This window comes from Nestor notabilis, unplaced genomic scaffold (assembly GCF_000696875.1).
Source record: "Nestor notabilis isolate BGI_N333 unplaced genomic scaffold, ASM69687v1 scaffold3299, whole genome shotgun sequence".
NCBI classification, from domain to species: Eukaryota; Metazoa; Chordata; class Aves; order Psittaciformes; family Psittacidae; genus Nestor; species Nestor notabilis.
Genome location: NW_009942200.1, coordinates 4,384 through 23,846, shown reverse-complemented (window position 1 = coordinate 23,846; position 19,463 = coordinate 4,384). Strand labels below are relative to the sequence as shown.

The following is a 19,463-nucleotide window of genomic DNA, read 5'->3' as shown; positions in this document are numbered from 1 at the left end:
GCAGGAATGTTCTGGAAGGGATTGATAGATTCCCTTGGGAGACACAATCAGCAGTTTGCTCTTATCACTGGTCAGCAGGAGCTTGTTTTTTCCCACCTTCATTTTGACACCTATCCCTTTAGGTTACACTGGGCAAATCATTCCATCCTTGCTGAGGATTCTTCAGGTTGTAAGGTGCCACTGTCATAATAGAGTTGTCATGAGTAATGATTTCCTATTGCTGAAACATTCATGGATGGAGAAGCCCAGATTCTTGTTAGATTTTAAGGGTCGCACTGGAACCACTTTGCAGATAAAACTTTCTTAGTCCCACAGTAGAAGCTACAAAACCCAAAGGAATCAGCCTTTCTTGCTGAGGTAAGGAAACAAGCACAGTCCTGAGAGCCTCTGGTCCTTCTAGCACAAGTCTAGTGAGTATCTCTTCCAGTATATTGACCCTATTTTGTCTTCCCATAAGGACCAAAGCTCTTGAAATGCAGAGTATCTCCTTCTGCAGGAACGGCTACCCAATCTTTAAAGCTTCCAGAGGCTGTGATTGTGCCAGTGCCACAGATGTGCCATTCCCTTGACCTTGTTCCTGGATAGTGTGTGAACCAGAGCCTGTCCAATTGATCCTTATCAGCAGGGGGGGCAGGTATCCCACAGCTGTGCAAACAGCTGTTCTGCCAAGTTTACTAGTAGAGTGAAGTTGCAACGCACACCTGCTTGAAACACATCCAGGTATTTTTCTTTCATAAACATTTTTGTTTGTAAAAACCCATTTTTTTTTGTACAAACCTATTTTTTTCTTTTATAAACAAAATTGATCTTTATCTGTAACAATATTGTATTTCTAATCTCAGACCTTTTCCTCTTTAAAACAATACTCCGATTTTGACTCGCTTTAAGGATTTTGAATGCAACTCTCTTCATCGTGCCAACGTACGTGCATACACAGAGGCATTGAATACGTGTGTAAAGACACTGCGTAGCATTTGAATTGCCTTTGGCTTCTGGAAATGCTAAATTTGCATTTACTCTGTATAGCCTTTCATTTCTTAAACCCACACATGTACTTGCAAGGAATTTTCAGATGCTAACATCCATTCTGTATGTATTTAACCAGTGTGAGCTGGTGTGTGGAGCCCTGCTGATCGATGCTGTCAGAGCAGGGCTTGCCTGAAGGAGGCTGTGACCCTGTGGGAAGCCTGCACTGGAGCAGGTTCCTGGCAGGACCTGTGTCCCCGTGGAGAGAGGAGCCCACTAGCACTGCAGTGGGTTTGCTGCAGGACTTGTGGCCCACACTGGAGCAGTCTGTTCCAAGGATGCACCCAGTAGAAGGTACCCACACTGGAGCAGTTCGTGAAGAACTGCAGCCTGCGGGAAGGACTCACATTGGAGAAGTCCATGGAGGACTGTCTCTCGCAGGAGGGACCCCACGCTGGAGCAGTGTGAGGAGTCTTCTGAGGAGGAAGGAGCAGCAGAGACAATGTGTAATGAACTGATGACGAACCCCATTCCCTGTTCCCCTGCGCTGCTGGGGAGGAGGGAATAGAGAAGTTGGGAGCAAAGTTAAGCCCGGAAAGAAGGGAGGGGTGGGGTGAAAGTGTTTTTTAAGGTTTGGTTTTATGTCTTATTATCCTATTCTGGTTTTATTGATAAGAAATTAAATCAGTATTTCCCCAAGTCTAATCTGTTTTGCTATGACAGTAACTGGTGAGTGATCTCCCCCTGTCCTTATCTCAACCCATGAGCCTTTCATTGTATTTTCTCTCCCCTGTCCAGTTGAGGAGGGGAATGATAGAGCAGCTTTGGTGGGCAAATGGTGTCCAGCCAGGATCAACCCAACACATTATGCTTCAAATCTGAGTCTTCAGACTGTTTTCAAGTCTTGTGTGTGAAGCCTGTGTTCAGATAGTGCGATGTGTTCAGATATCAGGCAATGCTGAAATACTGAGGGCCTGCTTTGAATCTTCTCTCCTACCTTAAAAGAAAATGGCCAGCAAGTCTTCATGAAAGTCTTTTAAGATGAGAAGAGAATGACTGTAGGAAGGTGTTTTGTAATAGAGCCTCAGAACAAATTAGTGTGCATTTTAGTACAAAGGAAAGAGGATTCTGCTGTTGTGACACTGTTATTTACAGGCATTTTCTCTCACTGCCTGCACCCGGCAGCGCAACAGCAGGGAAAATGTGATTTCAAGCACTTTAAATCACTATCTCTCAGAAGCAGAGCAGCAGGGTTATGAGTGTGATGGAGTTTTGTATGAACAAAGTATGATTATGAGATACTCTGGCTCAGGATGGGCATTATGGTCCTGGAGCATGAGGACTTTGGCATTGGCAGTGCCAGTGCCAAGGCTTAACCATCAGTAAGACATCAGTTCTGGAGCCTTCCTGGGAGATCGGTGTGATACTGGCATTTAAGAACTGGCTGAGTTATCCTGGAGAAGCTGAGTTTCAGGGCTCTAGTCTCATTTTTGAATGGGTGAAGCATCAAAGAGAAAGTTGCTGAGAATGAAGGTTTTTGTGTTGTGTGGCACGGCCTTGACATCCTTACTCGGTACAGGGCATCTCATCATGAGTTAGAGCAATCTGCACATACTCGTCATATGGAAACTGAGTGTTGGCCTTAAAGATGCTTTTCACAGTTGGGCCAAGCTCACCACCAGGTTATCAGACTGTAATCCACCTCTTTGCCTGAGCTGGCTGCTGTGCTCCTGTGCAGTTCTGCAGTCGACAAGAAGCTCAACCCATGAGCCTTTCATTGTATTTTCTCTCCCCTGTCCAGTTGAGGAGCGGAGTGATAGAGCACCTTTGGTGGGCAAATAGTGTCCAGCCAGGATCAACCCAACACATTATGCTTCAAATCAGGCCACGTTGGACACAGGGGCTTGGAGCAACCTGCTCTAGTGGAAGATGTCCCTGCCCGGGGCAGGGGTTAAAACTGGATGATCTTAAGGTCCTTTCCAACCTAAACCACACTGTGATTCTGTGATTATAATAACTCATAGGTGTTGCAGAGATTATATCTCAGTACAGGTACAATATATTTTCCAGATATTTTTGAGTTCCTAAAGGTAATTGCTTGCACATTACTGGTTACAAGGGATGCTTATCCTTTGATTTATGTCTCTTTGTGAGCTCAGAAGACAGCACTGTGATGTGGGCATCTGTAAGGCAGGTTCATCTTCCTTGAATGCTCAATATATGAGTTGTCTGGTACAATGGGGAGTTGTATAGAAAATGGAAGAACTGTGAGAGGGAAACAAAGTCTTGATGAGAAAAAGAAACCAGCTGATCCATTTAAGCTTTGTCACTGAGAGTATTTTACTGAAGTTTGGGTTTTACAAATCTGGAATAGAGACCTGAAAGATCAGAAAGTAAGGAACACCAGTGCAGCTAAGATTAAAATACCTTTAGATTTACACCCCCTAGTAAAATGCATTTTTAGAAAGTAGTGGCAGATGTGCAACACGCTGATCACGTATAGAAGCGATCAACATGTTATGGTTAGAAGAAGTGTTATTTGGGGCAGTTATTATTTGGGGATGATGCGAATAATGACACTTTCTCTTGCTTGATCTCTTGTCCTGTGGCCCCAGTAGTGCTGGGGAGAATAATTGTATCTGTTGCAGGCTAATACATTGCAGTGTAGGCAAGCTCTTGAGGGTGTGAGATCTCTGAAGTCGAACTTGATGATCCTCTTGTCTGGTGAATGGTAGTTCCTACAGGTTGGGAGCTTTACACACCTGAGAAAAGGAGGAAAAACCCCATATATAACTGTCATACAAAAATGCTGACATGGTCACTAAGCCCATTTGTTTCACTGCTGACAAGAAACCTTCCTTCAGAAATTTCTGGCTGTGATGTTAATCACAAGTCACAGCACAGAACTCCTGCACACAGATGCAGCTACATGGAATTTAAATATGTGTGTTGGTATAACATGTAACACAACATGTGTAAGTATCACACACGTATGTAAATGTATACATGTAAAGCATATGGTGGAATCCTAAATATGTGAGAAATAGTTACTGTGTAAGCCTGTTAATCTTTCTGAAGATTAACAGATCTCAACAGATCTGAAGATCTATTTCAACCTTATCTGAAGAGCTATGAAGGAACAATTCCATATCCCAAATCAACTAAACCCCCTTTGATCAGGTGCTTCATCCTTCTCTATTTTTTTGTGATGTAATTTGTGAAATACCTTCTGAGAATTTATACCAATTCTTCCCTAGCAGAATATTGTGGTGAGTTAAACATCAAAAGCCAGCTAACAGAACTGTGTGGTTTTGTCCTAATAGCTGGTTCATTTAAAATCCTGCTGCTGCTTGCAAGAGAGCAACTTAAATGTGTTTCAGGAGTGTGTATCTTTGGTGGATGTAATTATTATTGTCCATATGAAGTCAAACACATGTGAGGAATAATATTGAAATGGTTATTGAGATATTTTCCTTTCTTTTGACTATATCAGATGTCCCAGTTATGAAGTCATGAGGATTTGGAGAGACCACGTGTGTCTGTAACTAGGATCAGACTTAGCTCTCTGCTGTAGAGGGTAGCAGGAACAAACAAATCCTCCTTTGGCAGAACCTTGTATGATGAAGCCTTCACTGAGTTTAAAAAAGATGGTGAATCCTAAAAGGCAAACTTGGTATTTAAACCATCTAGATGGAGTTCCCTGCTATGGAGGCTCTGTAACACCGGTTGTCATTTGGGCACCAGTGTTCCTGTGTGTTTTGAAGTTGAGGTTTGGCAAGAGCATTTGCATTTCTGCTGTAGAAGGTGCCAGAAATGGATCCTTCCACTGTGTTGGGGTAGGTCATGGCTTGGTGGGCTGTAAGTTTAGAGCTGCAAAGGATGGATGGGACCTTTTCCTGAATGTCCCTGGAAAGTCAGGCGAGCTAAGGGGTAACAGGGCTTGCTGTCCACAGAGAATCCTGCGCTGAGGGGGCTCAACCACATGTCCCAGCTGAGGACATTGAGTTATGAGAAAGTCTGCAGAGCCACACGAGATGAGAGAGGTGAAATTACTGACAAATCAATTACTGTTGATTCGGGTTCAGTTACTAGCTCAAGGACTCAATGGGGAAAACAGCAACATGGAGAGGAAGGTCTTAAAGGGAGAAAGAAGGACTTTGCTTTGTGGAAGCTTGGAGCTTCCCCTGGACAGCCAAGATAACACCAGCATCCCAGGTCCTCTGACATGTCTCTGAAACCCTTACAAGCATCATCTGGTGCCACAGGTCACTAACTCCAGCAGGGCTGACTTCAGGGATGTCTGGATCAATAGACAGGCAGCAAGAATGCTGCAGAAATAGAGCTGTTTCGCAGAGTTTTACTATGATTAGTAATAGCTGGTGTGGGTGTGAGTGATTAGTCAAATCATGTTGTATCTGAAGGTTTGAAGTGTGTAAGAACCTGGTGTAAAACCAGGTTCGAGGTGCCCCAGTTTGGCTTGGACCCCCCCATGCACATGAATAAATACTTACCCTTGTAATTGTATACTTTGCATCCCAGGCCTTCTTGGTCCACATGGGCCTGCTAAGAATCTCAGCAGCTCCATCCGCAAGCGTTGAGGCAGAGAAATAGGCTTTGCTGGAGAAGAAGTTTAGTGTTAATAACCCATGTGTAAGCACAGAGTAAAATGCAGCATGTATTAGATACTAGTATGCTTTACATGTGTGAATGTGAACCTTGCTACCCTACCTGGAAATAGGAGCTGAGTGGAGAGGAAATGAAATTCTCTTTCTTTGATGGTACACCATTAAAAGCTTTTTACATCCTTCTACAACTAACACTGAGGTGACCCGAGTTAGCACTGTCTGTCCGTTCTCTCATGGGAAAAGGGTAGCTCACCACGATAACAAGTTGTTTCTCCCTGTGAGCTCCCCAGAGCACACGGGCACTGACTGGCCAGCAGCCTGGCAGGCTATGGGCAGATGTTTCAAATATAGTTTTTGCATAAATGGTTCAGATATAGGCTGTCTCATCCCCTTTATGCTTGTCACCAAGGATGGTTCAGCTGCCAGCCCCTGCAGCAGCAGTGCGTGGTCCCTGGGTAAGCTGTGGCATCCCCCAGCTCTCTGCCTGCTCCCAGCCTCTCCTGCTTCCCCCTCTCATCTGCACTCAGATATCCTCTGCCACTTGGAAGTGTTCAGTACGAGACTGGACAGAGCTTGGAGCAACCTGCTCTAGTGGAAGGTGTCCCTGCCCGTGGCAGGGGTTGGAACTGAAGGAGCTTTAAGGTCCTTTCCTGCACAAACCATTCAGTGATCCTATGATGAAGCTGCCAGGATTTCCCAGCTCACATCTCTTTATGCAGCATATACTGACCTCACAAAGAGAAGTTATTAAAAAGAAGAAAGAATGAGAAGACCTTACCTTGGCTGACAGGTGCTCGGTCAGTTTTTGCATGGGCTTTCAATGCAAAAGAAAAGAAAAAAGGCAAAATAACTGAGACTGAATGAGGGAAACATGCTTTTATGTAATCAATTAATATACTTTGTAGTCAGCTGAATGCATTAAGACTAGGAAATGCTAGCAGCATTACTACTAATAGCTAGTAGTTCTGAGGAATAGAGTTGTCATGGACAAAGGACTCTTACTAAGAAAAGTGTAGAGGCTTGACTACTATAGGGGACATATTACTAGCATTAAGGGGAGCAAGATTTAATACCACTTATTCCTTCGTGTAAGCAGATAGTCCCATGCTCAAATGCTTTGCATCTGAAGTTCAGTTTCCTGCATGTTGTCCACACAATTACATGTATTTTACTGAACGCCCTTTGCAAATGTGTAGCTGGCAGGGCCAGACTCTAAAAGAAAACCTTCACCTGCTATATAAGTAACTGAATCAGAACATTTTCAATTAATGAGCAGAACTTGCAATTCAGATATTTCAAAAGGTAAATCTCATTGTACAAAAATAAGTTTCAAAGCAAATAGCACTGAGTATGTCAGAAGGATTCCCACTGACTCCACTTCCTGTGGGGATGCAACTTTGAAAGAGCAGGGAGGGTGACTTTGTAGGAGTGTGATGATCTAGAACAACTCTCAATTTATATTGGCGTAGCGTGTCTGCCCCAGCAGTTTTGCCTTCCCTAGGCCTTTCATCATTGCAGGCATTTCTCTCATATCAATACCAAGAGCGTTTTCCATCCCTTGATTCGTATGGAAGCCAAAGGAATTATCCCGAAAGTTAAATACCAGATCCATGAGATTATGCACACAGTGAAGACAGGGAGCCATACCCACATCATCAGATCGACACTTTGACAAGGGAACTAAGGATGTAAACTGGAGTAATGCTGCATTACTTACAAGTAGTAATGACCGCTGCTCCAGAATCTAGGGAGACCGATGGGTTGGGTGAGTGTGTTACTGTGAGAGGAGAAATAGGAAATTAAACACTGGCCATGTTTTGAATGCACTGATGGCTCGCATAAAAACCAATGAACTGCTCACTCCAGTCCAAGAAATGACCAGAAATAGATACCTGGTTTTTCAGTTGTCGTGGCCTTGATCAGGACTGTCAAAGAGAAAGTAAAAGCCACACTTCAGTGACTGTTCCACTGTTGTGTGAGCAAAGCAAAGGCTGTTCATGGGGAGGGAATGAGTCGTTTACTGCCGGGATCAAGCACTAGAATGATTCTACTAAAGGTAAACCCATACGTACCTTCTGCTTCAGGTGTGGTGTCTTTTGCAGGAGCTGATGGGAGCCAGGGGAGAAAACAAAGCTGCAGGTTAGCTGTTTGGAAAGGCACAAGGTCCCCAAACCGCAGGAGACCCGCAGGTCTCATCTGAGTGCTGATCAGCCACAGCACTGGAAGTGCTGCTGCTTCCCAGGGCAGGCGTGAGCAAAGTCTGCCCAGAGCATGAGCAGCCTCAAAGGGAGGAAAACGCATCCCCATGGTGGCTAATTTTGCCAGGGCCTGCGACAGCCTCTGACCTGCCACGTGAAGGGCTCTGGAACCCTGGGGATGGTTGATAAGCAACAGTTTGGGTGCTGGAGGATAAAGTGAGATAAAGTTTTATTTCCCACTGACAGTTGCAAGGTCTTTGCTATTGCCTTGTTGGGCATTGAACCTGAATGTTCCTGTGGGAAACACAGCCTGGTCTGTGCAGTGATTGGGATGCAGCTTTGGGAAGTGCAGGAAGGCTTTCTTGGAGTGGGATTGTTGAGTGCAAATCTCAATTTGTAGTGGTGTAGTGTGTCTGCCTCAGCAGTTTCCCCTTTCCTAGTGCTTTCATCAGTGCAAGGATTTTTCCTGTTCTGATACCAAGCCCCTTTCCCTCCTTTTACTGTGTATTAAAGCCAAGGGAGAGCAATTGGGATTATCCCTGAAGCTAATGGTTAAATCCATGAGATTATACACACAGTGCAGATAGGGAACCAGTCAATACATGAACAGAATTTAGGCGGATTATCCCTGAAGCTAATGGTTAAATCCATGGGATTATACACACAGTGCAATAGGGAACCAGTCAATACATGAATAGAATTTAGGCAGACAACTAAGCATGTAAGTCGGAGTAATGCTGTATTACTTACAAGTGTTAACATCTGGCTCGGGAGTAGGCGAGGCTGTTGCTGTGAGAAAGAAAAGATGAAATGAAATGTTGTCCACATTTGAAATGTATATTTTTGCCCTGAGACCCATAGCAGCAGCCTCCTCTGCTTGCAATATCACACGAAGCCATGTGAGTAAGTGGGAAGCCCTTGTCTGAACATAGCGTGAGTATCACTGTGTATGGCTGTGAAAACTCTGCAGCAAAGCCCAGAGCTTGCACAGGGAAATGGATAATGCAGCTGAACAGGGAAGAGCTCTGGCATCCAGCGTTGCCTCACCAGGAAGGCAGCAGTCCACTAAATCCTGAATTGAGAGTCAAAATGTGAGTGCCTGACAGAGAATTCCCCAACTCAGCCTAGGGAGCACTGTTTTGAGCTGGGGATCCTGCTGTCCTTCATGGTCTGACAGTCCCTCTGCTCACCACATCTCTCAAAGTGACCAGAGATAAATACCTGGTGTTTCATCTGTTGTGGTCTGGGGCAGGGCTGTCAAAGAGAAAATAAAAGCCACACGTTAGTAATTCTTCCAATACTGAGCAAGCAAAGCGTAGGTGGACAAAGCAAAGCAACGTTATCATTCAGGTGTAATTAGGCCTGGTAAAACAGGACCCCAAATCCAACTGCTTTACAGCAGTTTACCCCATCACTTGGCATTTGTGTAAACCAGCCTGTGGTATTTCCACTGCTCGTGAGGGTGGGTGGAAACCAGGTGTATGTTGTGTGTATCTCCACAGAGGCAAAAGCTCTGTTTGGCAGGACACCTCTGTCCACACATCCCACCAGGATTTCATTTTCACCTGAGCACCTTGAATTCTAATGATGAGATAAGGCCTCTCTCACATCCAAGAGAGCATGAATTTTGGCTTGGTGCTGATAAAATTCAGGGGAATCAGCACTCTGCTGCAGGGTAACTTGTGTTTGACTATACATGAGGTTTCCACCATGTCATTTTCACTGCCACCCCAAGCAATGAATACCTCTGTCAGGCTGAGAAGCAAAGCTGGTGGGAACAGGCATCATTTCTGTCCTGCCTCCTCACCCAGGCTGAAATCCAAGACAAAATGGTGTTTGCAGTGAAGTAGCTCCATCACTGCAAGACCTGCCAGAGCCTGTGACATGAGCCACCCAGAACTGCTTCTTAAATTAAACAAACTACATTCATCTTGGGAAGGTCAGTTGGGAAACAAACATTTGGGTTTGTAAATCACTAAAATATTTAAGCAAATATGGCTCATGCTGCAATGCAGCCTCTTGATATATTGGAGGAGAAATAGCCTGCGGCGTGTGGACCTTCATACCAGTGCTTAAGTTACTATATGAAGTATATCAACTGTGAAATCTTTGCAAGACCCATCTAGGGAGAACTCACCAGTTCCCACTGAGTCACATATGTGAACATCTGTCAGTGTAGATGAGCCTGTAGAAGACAAGCAGCGTTAAAAAAGGTAACGAGAGGAATTATCTGTTGCCTTGGAAATTGTCTATCGTGTTATGTAGCATCGTGGACTAACAGATGGTGTGGGTGTTCAACAGAGAGCTCCTCAGCCCTTGCACCGAAACTGGAAGGATACAGAGAGAACGGCAGAAAGAAAGGCACGATCTGAGCTCTCTAGGGAGGGTATGATGGGAGTCCAAAACAATCTTTACAAAATGACTAAACGTCAAAACCCAGCAAGCTGAAATTGAGTAAAGACAGGTGGAATGGGCTGTTCATTGGAAAGAGAAAAGCCAATGCACAAAGGCAAAATTATCCTTTCAGCTGGCACAGAAGGACTACGGACAACTGGAGGTTGGTAATGTTAACACTCCAGTGAGCCAGTCCAGTCTCAGCCTTGCTCTTAGAGTCATACGTGGGACCTACTTAACTTTGCTTGGTGCTACAGACCTCAGATGCTCAGTCAGTGATTGCACATTTAGGAAAGATAAAGACAATGGGGAGAGCTTTGAAGGATGAATCAAGATTATCATGAGCTCTGAGGAAAGATTTGAAGATCTGAGTTTAGTCCATGTGGGAAGTGTCTTTCACTGTTCCTTTGCCTCTGGAGTCCACAGAGAGCTAAAAGAACAGTGGTAGGCACTACAGAAAACATCCATCAATAAAGAACTTTGGAGATAGTGTCCAACACATTTTTTTGTGTGCTGAAAACATCAGTCAAGTTCAGAGGCAAAGTACACGTAGTTGTCTCCCCTGCTGCATATTTGCATGGGAGTTTGTAGCCTATGGTGCTATTGATTTTAGCCTCATTAGAAGAGGAGGTAGGACAGCGTGTCATGGATAGGAAGGTCCTGGCTCAGCTGATGGCTGATGCAAAATCACCTGTCTGGTGAAATACTGGGTTTAAGATTCTTTTTAATACATAAGAAATTATTTCCTACATTCATTAAAACAGCTCATTCATTAAAAACTTGCAATGCATATTACAAAATAGGTGCCCCAACAAAGAGAATGGGGACATGAGTACACACATTGCAGCACAATCAGCACTGAAGAAGGGCTGGACTCAAGCTCTGTATCAGTTAATCTTCCCTCTCCAATGGGGACCACTAAGAGGGGCTGAGGAGGAGAATATGAATGGGACAAGCATATGAGGAATGCCCAGGATTGTCTCCTAGCCAGCTATCTGGGACCTTCTGAGCCCCAAATGGTGCCTTGCATGGTACATCACAGGACAGAGAAATCTTTGCTCCTGAAGAACACAAGGCACACAGGTTGTATCTAACTGTTCCTTACCTTCACTCAGTGTAGACGGCAATGCTGGAGTTGTAAATGAGTCAGTGCTGTCTATGACTGCGTCAGACACAGGCAAGTTGTCTGTGACAAAATTATCTGTTGAAGCTTTGAGGGGGAAAAAAGGAAGAATGAGCAATAATGACCAAACATGAACATGAACCAGGATTAAGTTTTTGGTTAAAATTATCTGGAATTGTCATTTGGCTAGAAAAATGTGAAAATACAGGAAGCTTTGTTTCAGAGAACAAACACAGACTTATCCCTTGCACCTGACTACCTTGTACCTTGTTACCTTGTACCTGAGTCTCTATCATGAGACCATGATAGATGACCATGATACCATGATAAATAAATATTAAAAATTGGGCTTTTTAAGCTTCTTGGCTACTGGAGAATGAAGCAACATGTTCTTAGTCCTCTTTATTAAAACTTCACTGCATATATTTTCCATACAGTATGGCTTTCCCTTAGTTCACTTAGCCACAATTACTTTTGCAGCTTTAAGTTTGTAAGCTGTGCTTAGGATTCCTGGTGTAGATAATGCCTCAGTTTCTTTATTTACAGAAGTGGATGTGAAGGAGGAGCACAGGGATGATGAAGTGGTTGTGGAAGAGTTGAGGAAATATGCTACTGGAGAAAAATATCAATCAGGAGCTGATGGTTGTTGATACGATTTTGATTATGTCCTTGAAGGAAAAGTGAATTGGATTGTAGCCTCTGAGATCTGGTAATCTAAGTCAATACTGCAAGTAAATAATTACTCAGGTTAGGTGCTATTTTGTTAATATTGACAATAAGGACCTGGGCAGCACGTCTGGGGCAAGCATTCAAGTGAACTTCCTGCTGGTACTCTCCATAGGCAGCTCCACAAAACAACTACAGCATGGTGTACTTTACACTCTCCCATGATTAAGTCCTTGGTGAGAGTCCAACAGGGATGAGTGGGAGAAGCAGCTTCTGTACTGTGTCAGGTGCTGGCATCTGCATCTTCCAGATTTGGAAAGAATCATCAAAGATGATTGAATCTTCAAAGTGAAGATGCCCCAGTCTGACTAAATCATGGATGCTCTCCACTTCCCAGACCAAAGCACTAATATTTGGGCACTTTTGCTGATAACTAGATTATATAAATAGCCCAAGCAGCTTAAAGCTTCAAATTGTTCATAATTACCTATCTCCCAAACTTTGACAGCCCACATTTACAGATGAAGGGTTTAGAACTTGGCTTCACTGAGATAATAGTTAGCAATTGACTGCACTTTATACAGTTATTGTTTTACCACTGTAATCTATTTTAAACAAACTTAAACACTGTTACTATTAGATTTTACGGTACACATCTGCTCTTACATTCAGCAGCTGTGGAAAGGATTTCTGGAGCTGAGGTACTACCATCTTCTGTAAGTGGGGTGGATGAAATGTGTAATTCCTCAGCATCTTCAGAGGCTGTGGGAAGAAGGAAGAAACATGGAAACAAGATGGAAACAACATTCAGGGAAGGCTGAATTACTGAAATCAGCTCTTGATGAGTTTAATTGCCTTCAGGCTTTCTGGAAGAGGCAACCTGTGTGTTAGTTGTCTTCTACATCCACTGACAGGGCTCAGAAGTAGTTCTTCGTGTTTCTGCTTTGCATTACAAGTATCAATAAAGATTCAGGCTTCTTTCACCAAGAGTGAGAAAAGCAAAAGGAGTGTGAGAAGCAAAAATAGAAATGAGAGTTTTAACTTGGCAGTAACATTTATTAACATCTAGTTTCCCAACACTGCATGTTTTGTCAACTTGATTAAGAAAGTGAAATAACAAAGGGCATTCTGGGTCTACAGAGGGAAATGTTTATTATGGCTACTCCTGGTTTATCCGACTGAAAGTCTTTCTCCCAGAGGTACAGTAGTCACTGGAGAAAGGAGGGAGAGAACATCAGGACCGACACTTGAAATGGAGCGTCTGTAGTTCCTGCAATTCTCTGCTGCATCTCCTTGCCCTATAGAGCATCACCATTATCAGGTGGGAGCTGTGCTGAGGAGAGGAGGGAGGCTGCAGGGAGAACTGCTCTCTTATTCCAGCTTGCAAGGCTGAGCCTGCAGCATCCCAGGCCACAGGCTGGGAGAGGCTGAATCTGAGCTGAGATCCTTAAGAGGATACGGGACCTGCTATTCATCCTGGATCGGCTTAATAAGAGAGCCCAAGCCTGGGTAGATTGCTTAGAATCCAGATAGATAATGTTACAAATAGTGAGAAACACAGACTGGATGGCTTTTTCCTGAGTCATGCTTCTAAGGACATAAAAATAATGATTTCCTTCAGATCCTGTGGTTCAAATTCTGCACCATTCAGCTTCCCTCGAAGCAGGCTTTGCCTATAGTATTCACAGCTCTTGACTGCAGTGGTGGTAGCAGTGCTAGTGGTAGCCTGCCAACGCTGCAGAAAGCCAGCGGGTTGGTACCAAGCAGATGAAGTTCATACACAACCCCCAGCTGCACTGAGAAAACAGTGATCTTGCAATATTTCTTGACATTTCCACCATTGTCCCCTCCTAAACAAAACTTATAACCACAGTTTCCTACCATGCTGCATGTTGTGCAAATGCCCATTACCTGCGTGCGGTGTAGTCGGGACTTCTGGTGTCTTGCTTTCCTCTGCGATGTTGGTGGGAGCAAGGGAGGAGGCAGTAAGGAAGAGAAATTAAATGGTTACAAGTAGCAATTAAAAGCAAAAGTGTGATTTGAGGGGCTTGTGGCTTGCTTGAAGGTCTAAGGCTTGATAAACCCTCCTGCTATCCGTCTGCTAAATAACTGCAGAGGCAGAGGCCCAGCTAAGGGAGATGAGCACAAATGCCTGGCTGTGCTCCTTAACGTTTATGGAATTTTAATGAATCTTTGCACATGAAATCACAATGATCTGGACACTTGCTTTACGAAACTGTAAGTGCAGTATTTATAGCTACAAGCTCAGAATTATTAACTATTAAATGCATATATTACTGATATGTCCTGACAGCCTGATATTTTTCAAGTGAAAATGTAAGGGCGTTGTTCCTTCACCGAGATGTTTCATTTGTATTTATCTGCTATGAATATTTTGCAGATTTACATTGTCACATCTTAATTCAGCTGAAAAACCCTAATTAACAGAATAGTTCTTTCAAATAACACTTGCAAAATGACTCTTCTTACCTTTATCAGCAGTGGTTGCGATTTCAGGAGCTGATGTGGCAATTTCCTCTTTGACAGTAGTGGGCACTGAAGACATAACCAAGGCCCAGAGAAAGTTGAGGAAATACAAAAAGGAGAGATTGGCAGTGATTAGTAGTGAACCTGTGTGCTGAAATCTCGATCAAAGTAAGTAGATTTGGGGTTTGCAGGGCAGTGAGTGTAGAATCGTAGAATCCCAGACTGGTTTGTGTTGGAAGAACCTTAAAGCTGATCCAACTCCAACCCCCTGCCCCGGGCAGGGACACCTTCCACAGAACAGGTTGCTCCAAGCCCCTGTGTCCAACGTGGCCTTGAACACTGCCAACATGGAGCATTCACAACTTCCTTGGGCAACCTGTTCCAGTGCCTCACCACCCTCACGCTAAAGCACTTCTTCCTCATATCTAACCTAGATCTCCCCCGTTGAAGTTTGAAGCCATTACCCCTTGTCCTATCAATCACGCAGTCAATGCATAGCCTTTTATTTTTACTGAAAAAAGACTTTCACCTTCATTTAATATTTAATAATGAAGGTAGTTGATGCCTGTGTTATTTCTGACTGCATTCTGTTACTGCTAGAGGTGCAATAGCCATTTGGAAAAGTGCAAAGTGGCCATTCTTAGGAGAAATAAAGAATGAGGCTTGTGTTGTGCTTTGGAAGGGACTTTCAACATGGTAGTGTACCCCACCTTCCTCAAGGGTTGTCCAGATCCCTGGAGCAGATGGTGTCTCAGTGCTTGCTGGGCTTGAGGTGGGCGCAGGGGTGGGATCTGCAAAAGCGGCAAGGAGGCAGGGAAACATTACTAAACAGAATCACTGCCACATGAAAGAAAAGGCATTCCAAGGATCTGTGAAATCACTGATATTTCAGGCTTCAAGGAAGACAAAGTCAGCTCCCTGGGCTTTAACTTTCCATAAAGTGGCTCAGAAGAATGTCTTCCAAGTAGTAATTCTAAGTGAATTTGGAAGACTAATGCAACCAGTGCACCTTTCAGCAGGGTATAAACACACTTTATTTCCATTCTGCCTTTGCACTAAATAAAGAACTTGGAAAAAGTAAGCAAGATTAATAAAAGACTTGAAGGTGAAGAAAATATCCAGGGAAGAGTGCCTCACATGAGCTAATTGTAAAGCTCTCACCATGCTACATGCAGTCGTGATAACTGTATATGCAGGTAGGCTTAATCACATATCCATTTTCCCTCCTCATTTTCCTATGAAAATGAAGATGGCTTTGGTTATTGGCTTTTCTAAGTCTAATTACCTACAGAGTTATTAAACATTTTTACTCAATTCCCAGTGTTCCTCCTGTGTGCTCTAAACAAATTACATATATTGCTCACAATTTCCTCACATTATATTTGCAGTTTACTTTTTACCCTTGTCTTTGCCAGCACAAATCAGGGGGTCTGTAGTAGATGTCACAACAGTTCTGTCTGTGGAAAGTGCTGATGTAGAAATGGATGTTTGGGGCTTCTCTGAGGGTGTTGGAAATTATGGGAAATAAATGATTAGAGAACTCTAAGAATGATCATGGGAACTGAAACACCAGTGAAATAATTTAAACATCAGGTGTTGGGCTGTGTCCTCAGTACCTAGGGCTTACTGGAGAATGGCTGTAGTGCACAAAGCAGTACAGGGCAGGGAGCTGAACAGCAGAGCCCAAATCAGTGCGGTTAATTCAGCCCTGTTCACATGGCTTTGCAGTGTACAGGATCTTACCTGTCATGGTAAGTTATTGTTGGCTGTGCTGGTGAGATAACCAACTCACCCAGAGCTCAGTATATTCTCACTCAGGAGCACATCTCATCCTCTTACCTTTGCGGTGAAATAGGCCTTTTAACCATTCGTCTAATTTCTTCCATATTGAATTTAGATCTCTAGTTCCTGAGTCTTTCTGTGACCTCTCCAGCGCAGCACTTCCTGTGGCAAATAAGAAAATATATTAGTATTGATGTAACATGTCATGACATTAGGTATATTTTATACTTTGTTGTGTGATGGTACCTGGTGTGGGCTGATACAGAGTTAGGTACAGTAAGTGTTGGTATCATAGAATTCTGGAATTCTTTGGGTTGGAAGGATCCTTAAAGCCCATCCAGTCCCAACCCCTGCCACGGGCAGGGACACATTCCACTAGAGCAGGTTGCTCCAAGCCCCTGTGTCCAACCTGGCCTTGAACACTGCCAGGGATGGGGCAGCCACAGCTTCTCTGGGCACCCTGTGCCAGCGCCTCAGCACCCTCACAGGGAAGAGCTTCTGCCTCAGAGCTCATCTCAGTCTCCCCTCTGGTAGGTTCAAGCCATTCCCCTTGTCCTGTCCCTACAGGCCCTTGTAAAAAGTATGTGGTGTGTTTTCAAAGTACTCCTGTGGTCCCTGAGGACGTGTGTCTGGAAGGACATGTTCATTTCCTCATAGTTCAGTGGAACATGTTGGTAGAGGACCTTAAATAATGACAGAAGAAAGAGCAAAGGCATCTGACCACAGAAATTCTGGTGTACATCCTTCATCTCCAGTGAAGACATGGGCTTCTGGAGCTGAGCTCTGTTTCACTGGGGCAGTCCGAAGGGTTGCTTCCATTTGCTATTCGAGACTGCCACAGTAGCAGGGGAGGCTGTGGACAGTTGGCCAACAGCCTGACATAGAATCATAAAATAATAGAAATATAAGCTTAAATATTTGCAAATGCCTGTCCAGGTCTGCATGGGAAGCCCAGCTTTGTCTAACTCTGCAGGGAAGAATATACTGTAGACTGCTTAAGGTATTTTCAAATGAATGTGTGATTAAAGAAGACCATGGCAGCATGGTTCAGATACCAGGGGATGAAATGGTCTTCCAAACCAGGACACAAACCTTTGATTATCTGTAGTTTTAGTCACATAAATACCTTTTATTTTTGATTATTTGTGGTTTTGATTATCTGTAGTTTTAGTCACATAAATACCTTTGAAAATCTCCTTATATTCACTGAAAGGAAAAAGGATTTAGGCTGCCAGTGGTCAAAGCAATGTTTTCAAATGGCAGCTTTTTAAAACAATATCCTTCCTCTTTCAGAGTCATCTGCTCTAAAGAGCTGAGCCTGGTTCGATCACTAACATCAGGAGAAATTTCATTTCACTCCCTTTCACAGACTTTATTGATACTCAAGTCTTGGGTTTGCAAGACAGGATCCTAAGTGACTTTTCCAGTCAAAGTTATCTAGCTTACATCAGATGAAATCAAAGACAGAAGTGAACCTATGGAATAAGGACAACGGTTATAGAGTTGCTGAAGTACTGGGATTTTGCCACCTTCTTGAAATGCATCTTAGTCGTCTTTGATGCTGAACTTCCCTCTGGGCTGTCTTTTCTCTTGTCCTATAGATAATTCAATATAGCCAACCCCTTACCTACACTGTCTTAAGTGTTCTCTTTTTGTAAGGGATTGAAAAGACATTTTTCATGGTGCCCCTGCTGATAATTAAAGGTCAAAGTATTTCATTCAAACTAGCAAGATTATAAGCAAGGTTTGGGATTATTGTTTGAAAGAACATGGCACTGTGGTGAACTATATTTCCACCTGGGTTTGTCAGACTGCTCCATGTTTCTTTTTTTCTCTTTCTCTCCATTTAAAAATGTACAGTATAGAAAAATTTAATTTCAAAACTAGAAACAGAATATAACAACAACAACAACATCTACAATATTTAGAGAACAATTTCCCCAACCTCTTCCCCTCATAGAAGAGAATCTTCAGCCCTCTTCAGTCTATAACCTTCGTAGTTTATATATTGCAATATAGCCTATGAATTTGATCTGAATATTTGAATTAGAAGACAAATTAAACCATCAATTCTGTGCTACAAATCTTAACAGCAATATTATAGCAGATTCTTTGCCACCACTTCCCAGCAAGCCTGTCTGAATTAGGAACTAATTCTGATTGTAACATTTCCCTGCGAGCATTAAAGAAACAGACACAGTACCTGGTTCAGGAAGGAAAGTAGCACTTAAGAGGAGCAACCAAGTCAGACTCACTCGAAGGTCCATTTTCATTGTGCTTGTCTGTTCTACCGCCAGGCAGGTTCAGAATTTATACTGAATGAGTATTGGTCTGCATCAAAGGTGTGTGCTGTGCAATTTGATCTTTCTTCCTGAACTTCCAAATCAATGCCAAAGAAGTGAATTACTACATATTTTCATTTCACAAGGTACATCCACACATCCGGATAAGTAGATCCAGATCACAGTGCTGTTCCGGATTTGTTACTGAGATCTTCCCAAACACTCCTCGGGCACATTTGTGGCTGTGTGTTGATGATGTGGTTGTTCCAGGAAGCTGTGGTTTATTTTGGAGATTAGGCTATTTGGTAATAACCAACCAGTTAAGTCGGTTTCTGACTTACAACCCTACTAAACCAGATTAAATTGGTGTGAGAATTGTGCCAAAAAAAGATTAGCAACCTAAAAAGGTCAGGAAAGCCTCAACCAAATTCTCTCTGCAGATTACTCTTGTAAGAAGCAGTTTCTATGACATTGCCAAAGGGAACTAGTCACCTTTGTTACAATACCATAAATGCTGGACAAGATGAAGACTCCACTGACGATTTATTCCCTGCTTTCCATCTGACAGTTTCACAGCAGGTATGTTTCTGACCAGAACAGACTGAGATCTTCCCCTTGTCTTCAAAGGACAAGCACACACGTTTACATCCCATACACACATAAACTACACATAGCCTTCGTGACATGCTCTGTGGTCTGTGAGATACTACACGAAAGAATCGAGGCACAACATATATATCTGGTGAAGGGGAGAAACTAGAAACAGTTATTCTAGAGGCAAGAGATGTGCAATTAAAGGATGAAAGGCAGAAGATACTGGAGTGCCAATATATATACAAACTAATACAAACACAAACTAAGACCTCACTTGGAGTATTGTGTACAGTTCTGGTGTCCTCAACATAGGAACGACATGGAGCTGTTGGAGCAAGTCCAGAGG

The 19,463-nt window shown here is 43.3% G+C and overlaps 1 protein-coding gene across 1 annotated transcript in view; it reads right to left on the bottom strand.

Moving 5' to 3' along the window:
• The window catches only part of LOC104410961 (CUB and zona pellucida-like domain-containing protein 1), a gene marked incomplete at both ends in the record, with an annotated part of 24,281 nt that extends 7,878 nt beyond the window's left edge, over positions 1–16,403 (bottom strand). Inside the window, 6 exons of the mRNA XM_010021268.1 lie at positions 9,927–9,974; positions 11,289–11,393; positions 12,639–12,734; positions 14,463–14,528; positions 15,170–15,250; positions 16,299–16,403. Of these exons, the coding sequence (XP_010019570.1) occupies positions 9,927–9,974; positions 11,289–11,393; positions 12,639–12,734; positions 14,463–14,528; positions 15,170–15,250; positions 16,299–16,403 (501 nt within the window). The remainder of the gene's footprint in view (positions 1–9,926; positions 9,975–11,288; positions 11,394–12,638; positions 12,735–14,462; positions 14,529–15,169; positions 15,251–16,298) is intronic.
• Between the last annotated feature and the right edge of the window lie 3,060 nt (positions 16,404–19,463).